The sequence below is a fragment of the Mustela erminea genome, chromosome 1 (assembly GCF_009829155.1).
Source record: "Mustela erminea isolate mMusErm1 chromosome 1, mMusErm1.Pri, whole genome shotgun sequence".
NCBI classification, from domain to species: domain Eukaryota; kingdom Metazoa; phylum Chordata; class Mammalia; order Carnivora; family Mustelidae; genus Mustela; species Mustela erminea.
The window spans coordinates 21761880-21783493 of NC_045614.1; the positions used below are offsets into that span (position 1 = coordinate 21761880).

Consider the following 21614-nt stretch of genomic DNA (forward strand, 5'->3'; position numbering starts at 1 on the left):
AAATACCGGCCTTGTCCCCTTAGGGGACATTGAGCTCAGCTGCCCAAAGAAGTGTAACACTGTTAGTTGCAGATGGAGGGCAGGGATCCCCTTCCAGAGGGAGACCTTCTGGGAGCCCTAGTGTCACTAGCACGGGCCTGAGAATTGCTGCTCAAGAGCCTGCCTCTTTCACGGCAGTGGGCCGGGAAGCGCTGGTTTAGACCCCAGCCACGGCACTTGAAACTGTTGGTAGAGAAACGAGTGTTTGGATCATTCCAGGCTCTTACTAATCTTCAATTCTTCACTGTACTCACGAAAACTGTCGTGGAGTTTCAGTTGTTGAGCGAGACTGAAGTTGAACTTCAGCCTGAACGGGGAGCTTCTCTCCTCCCCGGCTGGAGCCCTGACGGCCCCTTTGCGTCTGACCTTGGATCTTGCCAGACCCTGCACCCGTTAACGCTGGGGCCATGTTTGCTTATTTTTCCCACCACTGGGCTTTTTGTCCACTGGTGATGTCGAAGGGGGGTTCTTCTCATACTATATGTAAACTGAATTTTGAGCAGTTTAGAGAAATAACCACATTTTTAAAAGCTAGCATAAAGTATTAAGAGAAAAAATTAGGGGTGCCTGGGTGGCTCAGTGGGTTAAGCCTCTGCCTTCAGCTCAGGTCATGATCTCAGGGTCCTGGGATTGAGCCCTGCATCGGGCTCTCTGCTCAGCAGGGAGCCTGCTTCCCTTCCTTTCTCTCTCTGCCTGCCTCTCTGCCTACTTGTGATCTCTGTCTGTCAAATAAATAAATAAAATCTTAAAAGAAAAAAATTAGAGGAATATTTTTATAATCTTGGGATGGGGGAAGAGCCCTAAAGTCACCAAGGAAAAGAATCACAGATTAAACAACTTTTATACAGATGAAGCCTTTCTGTGTGTCAGGAAAACCGCCACAAACAAAGGTAAAAAGACTGCAGGACGGGGAGAAGATATTTGCGGCATATAAACAACCTTCGGCATATCCATCATGTATGAAAGATAAAAGGGAGACAAACAGACCACAAAGGAAAACAGGAAAAGGACACCCTGTCTCCCACAGCCTGGTGCCTGTGGAGTCCTGTCAACATGTGACTCGCACGTCCTCGTGGCAGAGATGTTCCCATGAGTCATGAAGGCAACGTGCGGCCTCCATCTGGGCCTGTTTACCAAAAGTCCTGTTGGCTGCCACCTGGCCATGCATGAAAATTTTTACCTGCCCGACGTGGGGCTGGGGGCTTTGGGGTCCTGCCCTCCCCAGGATCACACACGGGAAGTGCTGAGGCAGTGGATCATGTACAGAGGGAACCTACAAGGCCAGGTGGCTTTGCTGATCTCTGGCCTTGTAACATTGGCGAGTACAGCAGCTCCCCACCTCAGTCTGCTCATCTGGGAAACGGGGTTCAAAATACCATCTTCTCACATGGGGTGTTGGGGCCACGGAGCGTGCCCAGCGCGGTTCAGGTCCCAGCACACCAGCTGTTAATATGACTGCGGGCTCAGTCTTTCAGGCCTCCTTAAAGGACGGCTTTTCCTGCCTCTTGCTTAGGGCCCTGGGGCCTAGTGGTTTGTTGTTGTAGGGCTTGACGGATGAGCACAGGAAGAGAGCCTGCGCTCACTCTTTCTTCAGGCCCCTTTGGAACATGAAAGAAAGTAGAAAGAGTCACTCTCAGAAGAAACAGGACTTTTCTCTGTCATGCTCTCTCCCAGGGTGTTCTGGGGCCGGTTTTGGGAGCTGCCCGCTTCCCGGCTGATGGTCAGGACAGCCAGGTTTTGCCGGCCTCCCAGGCCTCCCGTGTCGGCCAGTACCTGGGCGTGCTGTCGCCGCTGCGATAGTCTGTTTCCCTTCTTCCTTTGAAGCGACATTCCACGTGTCCACAGGACTGGAAATACTCATTTTCCCTTCCTAGGCACTTTGATTTATAGTTTACTCTCTCTTTTGGTGTGTGTTGTAAGCTCTGTTTTATTAGCTTTCTGGAGAGCTGGCATTGCAGCAGCAGAGAGAGTAGCTAGCAGGGACTGTGAGTCCCAGCGACTGGGGACAGGGTCTCTTTCTAACTGTGGGTTGTTTTCTCTGCAGGAGATAAATGGCATCACCGCGGCACTGGCTGAGGAGCTCTTTGAAAAAGGTGTGTGGCCAGGAGTCCCCGAAACAGTGGGTGCCACTGGTCCAGCCCTGTCAGGCAGCCAGGGACCCAGGGTGGCCCAGAACTGCCGACAAGTCCTCACCAGGGCCCGCCTCCCCATGCTTGCTCAAATCCTAGGGCCTGGTCCACAGCCGAGCCTGCCTGCCCGCCTGCCCACCAGCCCCACAGGCAGCCAGGTCTAAGCTGTGGTCTTTTACTTTAGGACTCCTGAGTCCCCATGTCAGTGGCTAACCCCAGGCTCAGAATGTAGTCCAGAGTCCTGTGTGGGAGTTCTGGAAGGTGGGTGAGCTGATGCCCTCTGCTCTGTCCTTACCGGAGAGAGTTGAGACATCAAACAAAAGCCAGTCCTGGGTCACGGCCATGCAGCAGAGAGCCTAGTGACAGTAGCTAACAGTGCTTTCTGCTGCTCAGCCCCGTGTCCGGCATCTCACTGCCTGCCTTCCAGGCGGTTCAGAGAAGGGCCCTGAGGACGCGAGGGTACATGGCTGGGAGGGGCAGAGCGAGCACTGGTTGTGAACACTGCCTGCCTGCAGGTCCTGCCCTGGGCTGGCCCCTCAGGCCTCAGCTGACCTCGGGCTGTGGGCATGTTAGAGGGGGTGGGGTGGGTCTGCTGCCCCTGGGCAGCCTCACATCGGCTTCATCTCCGCGCGCAGATCCTAAAGCAGCCTCAGCCCAGAGAGGCTCTCCAGTCGCACGGTCTCAGGGCCCTTCCCTCCTTTGTGATTATGTGACCTGGGTCTGCTCTCTGCCCAGCGTGCTTTCAGGACCATAGCTTCGTCCTGAGTGCTTGCTGACTATGGGCCAGGGGGGCCGATGCCCTGGCTGCACACCGAGGCTGGGGCCGTGCACTCACCCGGGGGGGCATGGCTGTTGCAGGAGAACAGCTCCTGGGGGCTGGCGAGGTCTTTGCCATCGGGCCCCTGCAGCTCTATGCGGTCACCGAGCAGCTGCAGCAGGGAAAGCCCACCTGTGCCAGTGGGGATGCCAAGACTGACCTCGGGCACATCCTGGACTTCACCTGTCGCCTTAAGTACCTGAAGGTAAAGCTGTGGCAGCTTGGTCATGGATTGCCACTCGTTTGTGGGCATGGAGCCCCAGTGGGGCTGTGGAACTCATTGGCTCTGTGTGTGTGTGTGTGTAAAGGTGGCTGAATGTGCCCTGGGATGGGGAAGGCCACCTTTGGTGTTCTTGGCACTGCACTTCTGGCTGTGAGCACCAGGGGGCAGTCGTTACCCAGTACCCCCTTTAAACTTTGGCTTCAGCCAACTTTGTTGACCCCGCAAGTGGTGAGCGGAGGTATGTGCCTCCTGCGCCCCATGTAGCCCAGCAGAGCCGCGAGTCAGGTTGCACAGCTGCTGCTGCAGCGTCCTTGATTCAAGCCCCGTGTCTGGCCGCAGGTTTCAGGCACAGAAGGACCGTTTGGGACCAGCAACATTCAGGAGCAACTCCTGCCTTTTGATTTGTCAATATTCAAGTCTCTTCACCAGGTGGAGGTAAGGCCCAGGGCCCTTGGAGTCCAGGTGGGGCAGAGCCCACGAGGGGATGGTCTTGCCTCTGATTATCTGCGGCCAGAGAGTGTCTGGGTTTACCCGTTAGGCGCCGTTGCTTTTGCGTTTGTCAGTGTGTGATAGACCCCAGCTAGGTAAGTAAGGCCCACCTGAAGGCCTGGAGAGAGGGGCCTCTCCTGCTCTGGGCTGGTCCGGTCACAGGCAGCATGTGGACAGAATGGAGCACCAGCACTTGGCTCTTTCTTCTTATTGTTCAAGTTGAAGGGCTGGGAGGGCGTCCTGAGGGTCAGGCAGAGCCAGTTTCCAGTCTGTGTTTCCCAGGACACAACTGCAGAGGGCTTTGAGGGCTCTCTGCTCTCCAGTGTGCCCACATCTAACAGGAAATATTTTGTATTACTTCCTACCCTATTCCTGGGTTCGAGATGTCAGTTTCGTTAAAACGTTTTTTAAAAGCAAGGAGACTCAGTAATGGGTACTTTTAAAAAATGCCTTTAAAGCATCTATTTCTAGAGCATGGCTTCTGTGTTCAGCCCTGTGTCCTCATGGACACTTCCTGCTGGAAGCTTCCTGACTACCCTATGAAGTGGGTATTTTTATTCCCATTTTGCAGTTGAGAAAACTGAGGATTAGGGAGGTAAGAAGTTTGGCCAGGACCACACAGTCAATGAGGGGAAGCTGGGATCTGAATTCAGTCAAGTCTAACTCCAGAGCCTCTGCTGCCCATGGGACTGTTCTGCCTGCACCTTTCTGGGCTAGTCCCAGGGGACCACATCCCTAGACGGGAACCTATGGTGTGTGCCTCTGCCAGAGCTGGCTGAGGAAGGATTGGGAAGTTAGAGGAGTGTCCAATCCAGCCTCGGCTCACAGGCTGAGGAGGCCCCATGGTTGGGGTCTGCCGGTGGGTGGCGTTCATGGGCGTACGGGGGCATGTAGCCCTGTCTCCTTGCTGCAGGATAGCCAGGGCCGGTGAAGCAGGGCTGGGTGAGCAAGAGGGTCTTTTGTGTCCTCACTGTGTGCCCAAGGCCTTTTGCTCTCAAGTTCTGCTTTCCAGAGCCCGCTTTTCCTCTTCACCTGCCAAGCTTCATTCAGCCCTTATAGCCTTTTCTGAGACGCATCTGTTCTTTGTTCCAGATAAGTCACTGTGGTGCCAGGCGCATCCGGGGACTCGTGGCATCGAAGCCCACCTTAGCCACAATGAGCGTCCGCTTCTCCGCAACCTCTATGAAGGTAAGTGCACCTGTTTCCTGTCCCGGGCACTGAGGGGCAGGGCCCTGTGCTGCGCGCCAAGGGTGGGTGCAAATGTCCCTGCTGTCTGCCGGACCCGGAGGTCGGACCTTCCCCTGGGCAGCCCCACACTCGTGCAGATCCTCCCAGTGCTGGACCGTCCCCGGGACGCGTCAGTCTCTGCCTTCATCAGAAACCCATACTATTGGGGCGCCTGGGTGGCTCAGGGGGTTAAGCCTCTGCCTTCGGCTCAGGTCATGATCCCGGAGTCCTGGGATCGAGCCCCGCATTGGGCTCTCTGCTCAGCAGGGAGTCTGCTTTCCCCTCTCTCTGTGCCTGCCTCTCTGCTTATTTGTGATCTCTATCTGTCAAATAAATAAAATCTTTAAAAAAAAAAAAAAAAGAAAGAAAAGAAACCCATACTATTGAACAAGATAGTTGAAGGCACTGGGTCTCCCCACCCCCACCCCCTGAAACGTCCCTGGTTTTGGAGGGGAACAAGTTGCTAAGCGGTGGCAAGTGGCAGAATGTTCATTAGACTGACGTGTTTCTTTGAGCTTGTGAAGTCCTGGCTCAGCACTTTTTGTGTCCTGCTCTGAGTGCACGTGAAGTAGACAGGCCGGGTTGTAGGAATGCTGTGCTCTGTCGTTTGTGTGTGAGCAACAGAAATACTTGAATTGAGAAAGTAAGGGGTTTCTTCTCTATGTACCTTTTTATGGATTCCATCTGAGCAATGCTCAAATCCTTCCACTGAGATAGAACAAACAGGGTAGCTATTTTAATGACTTGTGGTGTCTGATGCAGATACGGGTTTGGTGGGGTTGTGAGGCTGCTGGCTGAGCTAGGAGGCTTATATAAAGAGCTGACGGCATTGGGCAACCTGGCCCCTCTCCGAGGGGCTCCCTGCGGCCTCGCTCAAAGAGCCCAAATTAGTCCATTGAGGGAGGAGAGGTCTTCCGGAAATCAACTGCAGGACAAAGAGGCCCGCCTTCCTGCGCTTTGATGGCGTCCCTGTTTCTACCCTGTGTAGTAATGGACGGTAATGGACAGTAATGGCCCACGGTCCTCGGTAGGGACCATGGCGCCAGCCCGGAAAGCCTAGTTGCCTGGAAACGCTGTGATTGCTGGTCTTGAGCTCCTGAGGTTGAAGCCAGAAACGGGATCACCATGGAGAACAAGGCTCTTCGTTTGAAAAGCATTTGCTAATGAGGCAGGGTCAGAACACATTCCAAGTGGCGATTAGGCTGCCAAGCGCTTCAGGTATTTCACAATCGGGTAAAGCCATATGAGCTGAAGCCCATTTTAATGCAAGTTCACTTCCACATGCTAAATATGCTGAAGCCCTTCCTGAAATTTTGCAACGATTGTGTTGCGTGAGGGCCAAGTGTGGTGCTCAACAGATGTTCTTACACAGGAAGTCCTTGTTCCCGAAGCCTCGGAATTTGACGAGTGGGAGCCAGAAGGCACAGCCCTGGAAGGCCCTGTGACTGCCGTCATCCCCACATGGCAGGCCTTGACCACTCTAGACCTGAGCCACAACAGCATCTCAGAGATCGACGAGTCTGTGGTATGCTCTCAGCTGTAGGCACCAGGGGCTTCTCTGGCCTTGTCACACCCGGAGGTTGAGTATGCAACTTGGCCTTTTCCAGAAAGACCACAGACAACCTGTGCCCATGCTCTGTGCACTGCCTGGAGTTTTTAAGTTAATTTTTGAGTGGATTCATTGAAATAGATGAGGTAGTGGTTAGGGCCCAATGACGTCTATTGATCAAATGTACATTTGATAGAGAAACATAGTGAGGGTATTCCCAGGGAGTGGAGTGGGAAATTCACTTCATGGATTCCAGACACACCCCCATAAGAGTGACATCTTGATAGCATTTGGGCAAGAGGAGAATGATTCCGGTATTTGTGCTCTTTGGTGGGGTTGGGTAGGGTTGAGAAGAGGGATGCACTTCCTTCCCCATCCAGGACCTTGCCACCGTCCTTTTCACAAGCCAGGGGTTCTTAGGAACAGTGGCCCATGTTCAGCACTGGGGGCCCTGTTTGCCCCTGGGACAGGCAGAGATGTCCAGCTGGGGCGTCTGTAGTCAGGAGGAAGTGTCTCACGTTGTCCCATCTACCAGGTACAGGGGCCACCAAAGTCCCCCTTCCTAGGGTAACCTCAGGCATCTCTCTTCTTTCTCTTTGTCAAGAAACTGATCCCAAAGATTGAGTTCCTGGACCTGAGTCACAATGGAGTGCTGGTTGTGGACAACCTGCAGGTAATTCGTGTCTTTAAAGACTACCCTCCATGGGCTGCTTGAGGTCCCGTTCTCCTCTGAGAGTTCAGGAGGCTGATGCTGCCTTGGGAGCTTGGCCGTCCCCTGGAGTTTTCTCTCATAGACCCCTGAAAGGTGTCTGGGTGCACAGGAGGTCTGTAAAGTCAGGGTCTGCTGGTGTTCCCATGGACTGGGCGATCGTTGCTCTAGGTTCAAAGAGTGGGGGAAAGACGTGAAAATAGAAATTGAGTGTGATGACCATACGCCTCCATCACGATGACGGACAGCCTGATTTTCGCAGCTCGCCCCACTCCTGTGGGCTGTGATGCTTCTGGGAGGCCATGGCATGTGCCAGGGAGCATGGGGTGGCACTTGCCAGTAGCTCTCTGGGGCAAGTGGGCATTGGAGGTGGGGAGGCCCCTGCACCATCCAGGGCTGCCCGCCTGTTGCGGAGCCTTGGTCAGAACCAACTGTACCCTGTTCTTGATGCCACTGCAGCACCTCTACAACCTCGTGCACCTGGACCTGTCCTACAACAAGCTCTCCTCCTTGGAAGGGGTGCACACCAAACTGGGGAACATCAAGACCCTCAACCTGGCGGGCAACCTCCTGGAGAGCCTGAGTGGCCTGCACAAGCTCTATTCCCTGGTCAGCCTGGACCTCCGTGACAATAGGATCGAGCAGGTGAGCCTCAGCCCGGAAGGCTCCTGGGGTCCTGGGGTGGCTCTGCCTCAGAGCTTCTCCCCCTGAAGAAGAAATCGTAAAGCTGGCCTGCGTCAAAGAGAGGCCATCGGTCATGTTGGCCTGTCGCCGTAGCATTCGAAGGAGGGGTGAGGGAAGGGGGCTCGTCTCTTGCAGCTGGAGGAGGTCAGGAGCATCGGCAGCCTCCCGTGTCTGGAGCACGTGGCCCTGCTCAGCAACCCCCTGAGCATCCTCCCTGACTACCGGACCAAGGTGCTGGCGCAGTTCGGAGAGCGGGCCTCCGAGGTAAGCTGCTGAGGCGGGTCTGCTCTGTTGGAGAGACGGTCTGGGTGGAGTCTGGCTTTGCCCCGGCGGCGCTGGAGGGGATGGCCGCTGTTCTGTCCACCTCCCTGCTTCAGAAGCACCGCTGGCCCCAAGGGACCTTTCGGTTCTGGGAAGTCTGCGCGCGCGCGCGCACCCTCCCGCCCACACACACCCGCCACTAGGAGGAGGCTTCCCTGCTCCTTCTGTGGGGGCACCAGCCACCCAGGTTCCTGCTGGCCTCTGTCCTGTCATCTGTGTCAGAGCCTCAGGCCTGGACGGCTCCCCACCAACCAGCAGGCACGGACCCAGGGTGGAGGGACTGTCTTTAGCTTGTTAGAGTCACGCTTTGTTTTGTAGACTGCAGACCATGAAGGGTTTGCCCCCCTTTGCCAAAGTGTTCCGGCCCAGGGTCTGCTGCCTGCTGCGTGTGGGCACCCCCCCGCCGCCATGCCAGTGTCACAGGTCCTCAGGCAGACTCACCTGCCTTCCACTCTTGCAGGCCTATCCCCCCACCATCCCAGGCCAGAAGATACCTGGGCGTCTGTCCGCACCCTTCCCCTGCCACCCTCCTCATCTATTTTCAGCCCTGAGCACCCCTTTCTTCACACTATCACCAAGACCGTGTCCACAAGATGCCCTCCTCCCCTGCCCTCCCATCAGGCACCCCCCCACCCCACCCCGTGGCTGCATGGTTTGGTGTCAGCTATTCCACAGGCCAGCGACCACAGTGCCACCCCTCACTGCTTACTAGTCACATCCCCATCTTATATCTGCCTGTTCCTATTCCCTGTGCCTCTGCCCTCCCAGTTCCCCAGGCCTCCCCTCACTCTTAACTGATCTGAATTTCGCCCTAACTGGGGGCTTGGTTCAGGTCACTACCTTCCCCAGCTCCCAGCCACCTGCAAGGCTGTCCCATTGCCTCCTCTTCTCAGAGAGGGACTCCCAAAATGGCCCAGGCAGTGTGGGAGCTCCCAGGTCACCTCCACGGGGGGTGGAGAGCTCGCCTGCCAGGGGGCAGAGCCTCCCTTGGTCTCCCGTGTCCTCTCGGGGCCTGGCCCACACATCTGCAGCGCCCCTTCCACGCTGCTCCTGTCAGCCCCTGCGCTGACGGCCGTTCTCTGAATCCTGTAGGTCTGTCTGGACAACACCGCGACCACAGAGAAGGAGCTGGACACTGTGGAAGTGCTCAAAGCAATTCAGAAAGCCAAGGAGGTCAAGTCAAAGCTGAGCCACCCAGAGAAGAAGGTGGGTCTTTGTGTGGGAGGTGACGGGAGTGACAGTGAGGAAAGCCAGCTGAGAGGGGAGCTGGCTCGCCGTGGGACTGGGCCGGGAAGCGCACAGGGCCCCTGCGTCCTGGCTGCACCCCTCTGTGTTTGGGCTGCCGAGCTGGGGAAAGCCACACACACCCCCCCCCCGTTCTCCCCTACGTGAGGGAGGCACAGGGGCAGCACAGGCCTCTCAGGGTTGCTGCAGACTAGGCCTGACCACCTTCACCATCACCGCTCTCGAGAGAGCCGGGAGCTCCTTCCTCCTCCCCGGTGGCTGTGTCGGGATCTGTGCTTCCTGACCTTTCTCTCCCCCGGGGGCTGACTCGAGCACTCCTCCTCAGGTCATTGAGGATTCCCGGCTCTCCGCTGCCCCTTGCATCCGACCCAGCGGCTCCCCTCCCAGTGTGGCTCCTGCCACGGCCTCCCTGCCCCAGCCCATCCTCTCCAACCAAGGTAATTGTGTACATGTCTTGCCAGCTAGCGGAGTGGCACAGGTTCCGCCTGGGCCTCCTGGTTGGGCAGGCTTCAGACATGGGGTGGGGGGTATGTTGCTGTCTTCAGGCGGCACCTCTTGGGGTAGCTCGGGGAGGCGGGGGTCTGCTGGCTTGATTTCAGCTCTGTTGTTTGCTCACCAAGGGCCCCCCAGTTGGTCTGAATCCCACATCCGGTTCCTGTAGGATCCCATGGGTTTGCAGTGGAGCCCTGAGGCTGCCTTGTGAACAGGCTTCTCGGGGCTGCTGCTTTTAAGGACCCTGCTCCCCCCAGGCAGCATGGCCAGTTTGGCTCCTTGCTTGCAGGACGCCAGGCCTGGTGACCTTCCTGACTCGGGCACCCCGGCCCCTGTGTAGAAACTTTCTTTTTTAATCATTGCCTCATCTCTATGGCTCTCGTGGTGCAAGCCAGCCCCAAAACACCGTGTGTGTGTGTGGGCCCAAGACGGGCCGTCTGTGGACCCGTGGAAGACCAGTTCCCGAGACCCACCCACTGTCTTAGCGTTTTCAAAGGGCTTTCACCTCTGAACCCAGGCATCCTCGGAGATGAGTGAGTGAAGCAGGTCCCATGAGAGTGTCTGCTGGCCCGGCCCCCACGGAAGAGGGGAGGGTGTGCCGTCCCGAGTGGAGCCAAGGCTCGGGACACACAGGAAAGAACGCCGCCCGCCCGCCCGGGCTCCTGGAGACGCAGAACTTGGTGTGAGGTCTTGGGAAAACAGTTTGACCCTATGTTTCAAGAGCCAGAAAAACGTTCCCACCCCTTGACCTGGTAACCCCGCTGGTGGGGATTTTATCTGAGTGGGATAAGTGAATGGGGAAGGGGGAGGGGAGATGCTCCCTGCAGCATTACTCACGCTAACCAGTGTGGGGCGTGAGGGGCCTCAGAGGATGCGAGCTGTCCTGCGAGCTGCTCTCCTGCCCTCCTGCCGTCACTTCAGAGAGGTGGGGGCTGGCTAGGGAGAGAGGGGAAGCGCTCAGGTTAAATCAGAACGCCTGTGGCTGGGCGGCACACCAAGCTCATGACCCCGAGGTAGGAGAACGAATCCACGAGAATTCATGGGAACGCAGTGGTGGTGTTAAGGGCCAGAGGAATTGTCCATCCGCTTTTGTAACACTCTTGATCGAGAAGTTTTGGTTTTATTTTTTTTACATGAAAGGGGAGGGGGGCTTGTATCGCTGCAAAGAAGCTTCCCTGCCGCCGGGCCAAAGCCCTCTTGGGGGCCACCAGTGCGTGCTGCCCTGTCACGGCACCGGCCAGCCTGCAGAGAAGCCGTGGGACTAGGCCTCTGGGGGACGGGGAGATGCGACTGGTCTTCGAGGCCAGGCACCTGCCGGTTCTCAGTCAGCGTTTGCTGAACCGATGAACGAGTGAGTGTGTGAGTAGACGAGCAAGCGGAGAAGCAGCCGGTAAAGTGCAGACCGCGGGTGCGGGAAATGAGGGGTCTGCCCCTGGGGCTGCAGCTGCAGGCATCCCCTGGTTGGGCAGGTGGGTGTCTGCCCCACTGCCAGAGACGTGTCACAGAGTGGCTCACTGTAGTCTGTCCCCGCACCCCCACCCCCCGCCCGTTTGCCGTCTACCAGACATTGAGACGTTGTCTCCAGATTTGCACCTCTTATGAATAAAACTGTAGTGGACGTCTTTGTGTGCACATCTCTTTCCTTTTTGTGAGAAACAACAGAATTTGGGCCCCATCTAGGTGCTCTGATGCCTCTCGTCTCATCCTGAGTGACCCTTCCTGACCACTTGTTTGTAGAGTCCATGGTCCAGGAAGGAAGCAGAAAGACTATCCCTGTCCACGTTTCCTCAGTTCCAAACAGGGTGTGGGTGGGTAGTGGTGAGAAAACGTGACTTTTTCTCCCTGAGATGGAGGAATCGACAGAGGGCTGAGCTCAGCCGTGTGCTGCCTGTCCAGGGTCTTGCCTGGATGGGCCAGGATTTCTCCAGAAGGGAGCAGCTCTGCTCCCAGCCTGCTCCCTGGGTAGAGCTAAACGTGCTTGTGACTACACTGGGCGCTCCCCCGTTAACACCAGGCCTCTGGTTGTCTCAGGAGCTGTTAGCCAGCTTGTTGGAGCCATGGAGGATTGTGACCAATAGGGGCTGACGGATGACATGCCAGAGTTGATTCTTCAGCCAGGTCCGTAGAGAAGTGGTCAGGAGCAGGCACCTGGGAGGGAGGCAGCTCAGTGCATCCCGGCTGCCCTGGCCCAGTGCCTTCAAGCAACCTGCAGCCTCTCTGAAGCTCGGTTTTCTCAACTGTAAAGCGGATATACCCTACTTCATCGATTCTAAGATGCACCCGTTTCCACCCCGTGACTTCTCTGAAATTGAGATGTGTCTTTCGGTCAGTGGCGTCTCATAGTCGCGCGCGGTCAGCCAGCTGGCATTCGTGATGGAGCCGTGTGAAAGCCTTCCGTGGACAGCTGCTGAGACCAAGATGGCGCCCCATCCGCGCATCTTAGAGTTGATGAACTGTGGTAAATAATGAGAGGCGTGCATGAGCTGACGCTGGGGACGCGCTTGACAGGGCTCCTGGCTCCTCGGGTGTGGCCAGGAGGGGCTTCCCTTCCTTGCATCCTTGTCGGGCGATTCCAGATGACCGGAATCGTGCCCCTAAGGAACCTGGAGCCTCTTGGGGAGGTGAGCGTGTGTGCCCAAGGGAGAACAGGGCAAGATGACGTGGGGGCGTTTGTAGAAGGGAGAGGCGTGTCTGGAGCGGAGCTGACTTGGCAGTGGAGGTGGTATGTGAGGTGGACCTCAAAGGAAGAGAGACTCTGAGCGTGTGCGGGAGGAGAGGGGCGGACTCCGGGCTAGAACAGTGCGCTTTGTGCATGGCTGTGTGCTTGCTGCCTTCCTGCTGCCTGTGCCTAGCACCTGCTGCTTTCCTGGGGAGGTGGGGGGTGTTCTGGGCTTGGGCTCTTGGCTTGGCTAGTCCGTGGGCAGAAGACCTGGGCTGCATGAGTTGTCCTGTCCCTGGGGGGCAGCTGAGCTGCACAAAGGTCCATGACCCCTGGAGCTCAGTCATTTCACTGAACCATGGTCTCTGGTGGCAAAGCCAGGCAAGCTCTGGGCCCCTTCAGACCTCTGTGAAACTGGGGGGTCAGAGTTCAGCCTTCTCCCAGCTAGCTACATTTAGGAAAATGTTTAAAAAAAAAAAAAAAAAAGTCATTACCCTCACCCACTGCAGAAAACGTCTGGAGTGAAGTAACAGGCCCAGGCAAGCTGTATTCTTCAAACAGCCTCAGCAGGGTTCAAGAACGCCAGGTGTTTCTGGGGTGCATGAGTCAGTGCGCTGGCCGTGGATGTGGCCCATGGGAGGAGGGTCAGTGGGGAGCGGTCTGCAGCCCTGGGTGCCGAGCACAGTCTGTCCTCACCAGCCCTGGAGGAACACCACCTGCGAGAAGGCCTGGCCTTGCGCGCGATGAGTCCCGAGCCCTTGCGTATCTGTGAGGCCCGTAGAGGTGTTGTATGAGTGGGCTGGGAGGCCAAGTTCAGCCATTCTCTTAGAGGGTCCAGGAGTGAACACGTTGAAGGCTCTTGATGGACATACTGCCACACCCGTGCCCCACTGCCCAGTTAGGCCAAGGCCAGACCAGGCTGTCAGACCTTCACCAAAGCAAGGCAAAACAGAGGTCGTGTTTCGGCTTGCCCTTTCGCGGTTCCTCATGGGGTGCGCCTCGCTTCCCATCTTCTTTCTGGCAGCCGTTCCATTGTGGGATGGCTGCTTATGCCTGCCGTCTCCTAACGGGGTTTCCAGCACACACACACCGCCCCCCCAACACCCATCTTTGTTATCTGGAAGAGCCTTTTATAGATCAAAGACACACTACTTTGTCAACTATCGCAAGTACTTTTTTCTCATATCCTTTTTATCTTCGGTTTCTTCTCTTCCAGAAGTTTGGTGGTGACGTTTGGTAGTCACGCACATGTCCATGTCTTCCTTTGGGTTTAGGTGTAGAAAGTCTGTCCCTGCCCTGAAGTTAGATAAGCAGTCTTTTGTTCTTCGAGGTCAAAATTTCCATTTTTAACTTTTCTTCTGTGATCCACGTGGCTGGGTTAGAGGGTCTGATGAGGCCCCCAGTCATGCCGGTAGCCTGAGGGCCCAGCCGTGTTTGTTGAATGGCTACTCTCCCTGCCTGCCCTGCCCGCCCACCCCTGGTCTCTCTAGGTATCATGTTCGTGCAGGAGGAGGCCCTGGCCAGCAGCCTCTCATCCACCGACAGTCTGACTCCCGAGGACCGGCCCATTGCCCGGGGATGCTCTGATTCCTTGGAGTCCATCCCTTCCGGACAGGTAACACCCTTCTCCTTCTGGGGATTGCTTATTGCTGTGGACCGAGTGTTCTGCCTGCAGCTGTCCGGAAGTAGGACTGGCCTTGGCTAGACGGTGGAGGTGGCCTGGCTGCTATTGGAGCAGATGCTGCCACTGCCTGGTGCACTCTGCTTTGTGATGAGCAGTTTGTGTTCCGTCTGTCCGTCCGTGTGTGTGTGTGCGCGCGCGCGCGCGCGCGTGTGTGCATCTGTCTGTCATTCTTGGAACTAATAGGAACAGGCAGTTTTCTCACTAGGTAGGCCCTTGGAGGCAAAGCCAGGTGGTCCTTAGCCCCTGTACGTAGACTATTCTGGGAAAGGCAGTTCAGGAAGCCCGAGGTGGGGATTGTTTGGGTCTCATGCCCATCAGGAAGAGTTTCTCTGCTGTTACCGGGCTCACTGGGCTACTCTGCCGGCCCCTGCATGTTACCCTAGTAGTCAGACACACTGCGACTCCAGCACCTCCTCTGTGGCTGCTGCTGAGGGTTCTGGAACTTCTGTCCTGGGAAGAGAGGAGGAAGACAAGTGTGATGTGGGCATTCCGCTTGGCTCCTGGGCCTCCATCCAGCCCTGTGTTCAGTAGGTCATGGCCCTGTGACCCTGGGCAGGCTGCAGAGTCCTTGCTCTGTCGCAGCACTCCTTGGCACTCCTCCCTTCCCTCTCCCCAGGATCACACAGTCGGAGGTGCCCAGGCCTGGGTCCTCTGCACTGCCCAGAGACCACTGGGAGGGCCTTGCCAGGTGTTGCACAGCCTCTGCTCGTTGAGGTCTCTGCAGGCCAGCTGCCACATTGGTAGGCTGTCCGTGTGCACCCTCTGGGGTGGCATGGGGAGCACTGGGATGCCAGACCTCAGACACGTGGTGAGCTGCAGAGTGGCAGAGGTGCTGACCCCGGGCACGGGCTGGGGCTGGACAGAGGTGGCAGTCTCCGCTCCACTGTGCACTCCCGTGTAACTGGCTGAGTCTCTCTCAGCATTTCTGGGGCCCAGAATCTGTCCCCGAGGGAAGCGTTGGGGTGGGAAGGAGCTTCCTGCAGGGTGGTGAGTTGGGATGGGGTGCCTGGCTCAGGGTCCAGCCCCCAGTAAATGCCAGGGGGTGGCTGCAGCAGGTGGGGGCTCACTGCATGTTCTTCTTTGTCAGGCACCTTCTGATGATTTCCGGGACATCCCGGGAGCTGTTGGCGGTGTGAGGTGAGGAAGAGCTTAAGAAGGCATCTGAGCCTTCTGCACATGCCCAACTGTGGACTAGTGGAACCAGTGGGATTTTGTTAATAGTCTGTTCATAGAAGTCCTTCAGAGCTGTTTCTTTCTTTGACTATATAAACAGCAACGAGATGGGCTCTGATCTGTTTCCACATCCTAATCCCTGAAGTTTGCTGGACATGTTGCCCCAGAGTAGGGGTCAGCACATCGAGGCCAGTTTGGTCCACGGCCTACCTTGTACAGCCTGTGAGCTGAGAATGATCATTATATTCTCGAAGTACGATTTAAAAAAGAGAGATTATGTGGATGGGCTCCTCCAAAACCTGTGGTGTTCACTCTCTGACACTTTATAGAAGTTCTATATGTGATTTTCACGGAGGGGAGCAGTACCCAAGAGAAGGTAGTTTTGTTTTTTGTTTTTTTTTTTTAAAGATTTTGTATATTTGAGAAAGAGAGCACAAGCTGGGGCCAGGGGCTGAAGGGAGAGGGAGAAGCAGATTCTCTGCTGAGCAGGGAGCCTATGCAGGGCTGGGTCCAAGGACCCTGAGATCGTGACCTGAACCAAAGGCAGACGCTTTAAAATGACTGAGCCCCCCAGGCGCCCCAAGAGGAGCTAGAACTGAAATGTGGAAGTCCTAAGACCCACCTAGCTTACTCCCTGACTTCCATCCCAGAGGCCCCTGGGTGCCCTTGAAGGGAACCATGGTCAGTAAGTGACTTCATGCCCTTGAGCTCTTGTTCCCTTTGGGGCTCGCAGCCAGCATCTGTGCAACTGAGAGGGCTTTGTGGTGCTTTGGTTGGGGAGCCTGCGTGGTGTGGCTAAGGTGGGGCTGAGTGCTAGTGGTCTGGGCCCTGGGGGTGTAGATTGTCCCTGAACTGTCAGGCCCGCCTTCAGGCACCCTGGCTCCCCACTGGGGCACTTGTGGACCCAGGGGTTCAGCACACGGATCTGCGTGTGGTCGGTAGGGCCGGTCCAGCCCAGCGTGCAGATGACCTTGGCCTCTCCCCGCACAGCCCGGAGCACGCGGAGCCGGAGGTCCAGGTGGTGCCGGGGTCGGGCCAGATCATCTTCCTGCCCTTCACCTGTATCGGTTACACGGCCACCAACCAGGACTTCATCCAGCGCCTGAGCACGCTCATCCGGCAGGCCATCGAGCGGCAGCTGCCCGCCTGGATCGAGGCCGCCAACCAGCGGGAGGAGGGCCAGGGCGAGCAGGGCGAGGACGACGAGGACGACGAGGACGACGAGGACGCCGCGGAGAACCGCTACTTCGAAATGGGGCCCCCGGATGCGGAGGAAGAGGAGGAGGGCGGCCGGGTGGAGGAGGAGGAGGAGGAAGAGGAGGAGGAGGAGGAGGGCGAGGAGGAGCGCCTGGCCCTGGAGTGGGCCCTGGGCGCGGACGAGGACTTCCTGCTGGAGCACATCCGCATCCTCAAGGTGTTGTGGTGCTTCCTGATCCACGTGCAGGACAGCATCCGCCAGTTCGCCGCCTGCCTCGTGCTCACCGACTTCGGCATCGCGGTCTTCGAGATCCCGCACCAGGAGTCGCGGGGCAGCAGCCAGCACATCCTGTCGGCCCTGCGCTTCGTCTTCTGCTTCCCGCACGGCGACCTCACCGAGTTCGGCTTCCTCATGCCGGAGCTGTGCCTGGTACTCAAGGTGCGGCACAGCGAGAACACGCTCTTCATCATCTCGGACGCCGCCGGCCTGCACGGGTTCCATGCCGACCTGCGCTCCTGCTTCGCCCCACAGCACATGGCCATGCTGTGCAGCCCCGTGCTCTATGGCAGCCACACCACCCTGCAGGAGTTCCTCCGCCAGCTGCTCACCTTCTACAAGGTGGCGGGCGGCTGCCAGGAGCGCAGCCAGGGCTGCTTCCCCGTCTACCTGGTCTACAGCGACAAGCGCATGGTGCAGACGGCTGCCGGCGACTACTCGGGCAACATCGAGTGGGCCAGCTGCACGCTCTGCTCTGCCGTGCGGCGCTCCTGCTGCGCGCCCTCCGAGGCTGTCAAGTCCGCTGCCATCCCCTACTGGCTGCTGCTCACGCCCCAGCACCTCAACGTCATCAAGGCCGACTTCAACCCCATGCCCAACCGTGGCACCCACAACTGTCGCAACCGCAACAGCTTCAAGCTCAGCCGCGTGCCGCTGTCCACAGTGCTGCTGGACCCCACGCGCAGCTGCACCCAACCGCGGGGCGCCTTCGCCGATGGCCACGTGCTGGAGCTGCTCGTGGGCTACCGCTTCGTCACTGCCATCTTCGTGCTGCCCCATGAGAAGTTCCACTTCCTGCGTATCTATAACCAGCTACGGGCCTCGCTGCAGGACCTAAAGACTGTGGTCATCGCCAAGACGCCTGCGACTGGGGCCCGGTCCCAGAGCCCCCTCGTGGAAGGCCAGGCTGCCGAGGACAGGGCCAGGTGAGACCGAGCACAGGCTCTTGGGGCGGGCGGGGGTGGGCACTGTGTCTGAGACCATTCACCCCAGATCACATCGGTGAATGTGTGCATGTGTGAGTGGGCCCAGGTGGGCCCCGTCCTCTCTTCCTCCTTGGCCTCTGACCAGCCTCAGCGTTGCCCTTGTCTCCTTCTGATGCCCCGTGCCAAGCCTTACTGTGGTGGTGAGCTGTATTCCCCCTTTCAGGAAGGACTGGGTCACTGAGGGGCTCTCTCTCTGCATGTAATTCTGTGAGTTCTCTCCAGAGGAGCTTGTTGGCTGAGAGCAGAGCGTCTGAGGTCTGAGTTTGAGAGCGGGTGGTTCCCGCATTCAGAGCTTCTTTCCTTCTTACAGCAGGGGAGACAGAGAGGGAAGTGGTGGCAGTCTTGTCCTGTTCTTCTGCCCTCTGCTCCTGCCCCCTCTGTCTGGCTTCCCCCTGGCTCCTTGCCTGAGTTTCCTTCAGGGCCATCTGGAGCTGAGGCTAGAGGGAGGCCTATGAGCAGCTGTGATCATACCCTCAGCTCACCCACACCCAAAACTCCAGAGGGGCCTCGTGCCCTGAGGGGTGCCCGGCTTCTGCCATTGCTCCCTGGCTTCACATGTGCTGGGGCTTCCCCAGCCTAGGCAAGAAAGCCCTTCATCTGTTGGTCCTCCTGTCCTTGGAGAGCCCCTCATTTTCTCTTCTGTCCTGGTGGACGGTGGAGACCCTGTCCTCAAGTCAGCATCTCATGCCTCTGCCTGTCATCCCAGCGCCCCAGCTGAGGTTCCCAAGGGACTCCCAGCCTCTCCCTGAATGAATCAGACACCCTTCTTGGCCTCAGCTTAAGTTCCATGCCCTCCTAGAGACGCCATCAGGTCTCCAGGCGCTGGAGAGCAGTTTGTGCCCAAGGCACCCTGCATGGCCTTCCCTCTCCCTGCCCCTGTGCTGAGGCCTTGAGCGGTGACACCTCATCTCCATTTCCTTGCTGTCCCCAAGCCTCACTGGAACCTGGCCACAGTGGGGACTGCTTGCAGAAAACAGCTGCCCTGCTCTGTCCCAGCAGACACATCTCTGCAGCAGGACGAGGGGGGACCGCCCAGGGAATTCTCTCAACAGCTGGGATGTCCTAACAGAGAGGGTGATGTCCAAAAGAACCCCTCAGCCTGGACACGGGCATGAGGCCACCTGTAGGGTCCTCCCCGCCTCGGGGGTCGGCTTCTAACCGGAGCTTTTGGGGTTCTGAGCATTGTTTGATCTTATGCTCAGAACAGAAGTGAAAACTCAGTGTGGCTACTTGTATGGTGGCGGGGTGCGGGGAGAGCCTGGGCTGCCTGAGGAGGACCCAAAGGCAAGCTGAGGGGCTGTTTGATTTGGGTTCTCACCTCTAGTTGCACTCAGGTCCTGGGTGTGGACACCTTGGTCCAAGTTCTGAACTCAGGAGTAGCATTTCTGATCCTTCTACAACCTTCTGAAAATGAATTCTTAACCCATGGGCCACACATCTGGCCATCCCAGCCCTGGAATAGCAGACAGCCTGTCTTTCCCCTGACTAATCTCACTTCGAAGGGCAAAGCCTAGCACTTTCCCTTTGTTCTGCTTCCAGTGGGGAGCCTGGAGATGATATCCCCAGGTGATCTCAGATGTGGCATTTGTTCCATCACACTGTGAGGTTGTGTGTGATAGGACTTTCCCCTCGGGATCCTGATGCTAACTCAGTGTTTCTTGGGGGATCGGGGGAGGCAGCAGTGACCAGCGGCCCCAGGAGGCCCCAGCAGAGGCCTCAGCTCCAGCACCAGCCCCAGCGGAGGCCCCAGCCTTGGACCTGGCCCCGGGGGAGGGCCCCGCTTTGGCCCTGGAAGAGGCCTTGTGCCCAGCAATGGCCACAGGCCCGGTGGAGCCCTCGCTTCCAGCTCCAGTCCCCGCAGAGGCCTCACGCCCGGCGGAGTCCCCAGAGGAGACCCCGGCGGAGAGCCCGGCCCCGGCCGAGCCCTCGGGGCCAGTGGAGGCCCCCGCTCAGTACCCGAGTGAGCACCTGATCCGCTCCACGTCGGAGGAGAATCAGATCCCGTCTCACCTGCCCGCCTGCCCGTCGCTGCAGCACATCGCCAGCCTGCAGGGAAGCACCGTCATCGAGCTGTTCCACAGCAGCATCGCCGAGGTAGCGGCCCCGCGTGGGGCCCGCCAGCTGGCCGTCCTGTGCGGAAAGCTGGAGTCCGGGGCGGGAGGTCCTGGGCTGCCCCTCCCTGGGCCGCTGTCTTCCCCGTCACCACCTCTCCCTGTGGCCGCTCCTCACCTTGGGCCCCAGACACAGCCTGCCTCACTCCCTCTCCTACTCTTCGGTTCTTCTCTGCTTCCAAGTTTATAAACACATGGGCCAGAGGTGGGGAGGGTCCTGTGCGTCCTTATCCAGGGCTGCAGGTATGTCCCTGGGCCGTGCAGGTCACCAGGGCTGTGGGGCTGATGGAGTGGGGGCTGCCCTGCCCAGAGCTCTGTTGTCAGGTGGGCACGGCCTGGAAGCGAGTTCTGTGCCCCCTGCCCTGCTCTGCTGTGGGCCCAGACCCAGCTTTTCTGTGTCCAGGTGGAAAACGAGGAGCTGAGGCACCTCATGTGGTCCTCAGTGGTGTTCTACCAGACTCCAGGGCTGGAGGTGACCGCCTGCGTGCTGCTGTCCACCAAAGCCGTGTACTTTGTGTTGCACGATGGCCTCCGCCGCTACTTCTCAGAGCCCCTGCAGGGTAGGCACTGCGGCCGTGGGGGACTTGTCTGTGCCCAGCCGAGCCGAGCCTCCCTTGTGTGAGGAAGGGGCCTGATAACCAAAATGTCTCCTGGCACTATCACGAGACACCTACAGCCAGCCCGTGAGGCAGGGCCTGGCCAGGGCCCAGGAACTGGCAGGGACAGGGAGGGGGTTGGGCAGTCTCTGTCCCTTGGGATCCTACTGGGAGCCTTAGCCCGTGGCCTGTTGTAGAGCTCCTGGTGCCTCTGCTGAGCCAGGCAAGGCTTAGACCCTAGAATGTGCGGCCCTTGAGGCCTCAGGTCTGCAGAGGCAGGGGCAGCTCTTTGCCAGGCGTCCAGCGGCCAGGCTGGCCAAGGGGCCTCCTTTCTGCTGAACGGACTGCACACCCAGGACCCTCATGCTTGCCCGGCAGAGCCAGTGCCACAGCTGGTGCCCGTCTCTCCGCTGCAGATTTCTGGCATCAGAAGAACACGGACTACAACAACAGTCCCTTCCACATCTCCCAGTGCTTTGTTTTAAAGCTCAGCGACTTGCAGGCAGTCAACGTTGGGCTTTTCGACCAGCATTTCCGGCTGACGGGTGAGTGACCGCTGTGCTTTGTCCTATTTTGGGTGAAGGCCAGTGTCACCAGTGGGCTTGCACCTTCCACATGTGGGTGCGTTATCACAGGCTGAGCTATCTCTGTTCACAAGCCCGTTCACCGGCGCGGGAGGAAGCAGCTTCAGGAACTGCTGAGCATGCAGAACCCCACAGGGCTTGAGTGCGAGGCGGGGACCGAGGCGGCCAAGTGCCCGGCGGGCAGGGAGAGTGGGCCCAGGGCTCACGGGCAGGATGTTTCTGACTCACACTTCCTGAAGAGAGAAAGCTAAGCTTTTTCCCTAATGCCTCTGCATCCCCTTCCAGAAAAATGTCACAGCCCTTCCGGCCAGAGAAATCGCTATCTCCCCAGGCCCCATGATGCTTTCCCACGTGGGTCCTCCTGGCCCCGGGGGCAGGGCTGAGGTGGGGGAGAGGTGGCCGCAGCCCTGACCAGCCCCTTGT

At 58.0% G+C, this 21614-nt stretch overlaps 1 protein-coding gene across 2 annotated transcripts in view; it reads left to right on the forward strand.

Annotated features, from left to right (window-relative positions):
* The window catches only part of NISCH (nischarin), a 33054-nt gene that overhangs the window by 9695 nt on the left and 1745 nt on the right, over positions 1–21614 (forward strand). Inside the window, exons 4-19 of one of the 2 annotated variants that reach the window (XM_032321701.1) lie at positions 2084–2132; positions 3027–3190; positions 3548–3643; positions 4790–4885; positions 6297–6449; positions 7078–7146; positions 7642–7827; positions 8002–8130; positions 9280–9393; positions 9758–9869; positions 14074–14198; positions 15355–15404; positions 16431–17840; positions 19580–19994; positions 20415–20571; positions 21024–21152. In XM_032321701.1, the coding sequence (XP_032177592.1) occupies positions 2084–2132; positions 3027–3190; positions 3548–3643; positions 4790–4885; positions 6297–6449; positions 7078–7146; positions 7642–7827; positions 8002–8130; positions 9280–9393; positions 9758–9869; positions 14074–14198; positions 15355–15404; positions 16431–17840; positions 19580–19994; positions 20415–20571; positions 21024–21152 (3454 nt within the window). Of the gene's footprint in view, positions 1–2083; positions 2133–3026; positions 3191–3547; positions 3644–4789; positions 4886–6296; positions 6450–7077; positions 7147–7641; positions 7828–8001; positions 8131–9279; positions 9394–9757; positions 9870–10441; positions 11547–14073; positions 14199–15354; positions 15405–16430; positions 17841–19579; positions 19995–20414; positions 20572–21023; positions 21153–21614 lie in introns of those variants that run through there. The other variant, XM_032321708.1, reaches the window with a different exon arrangement.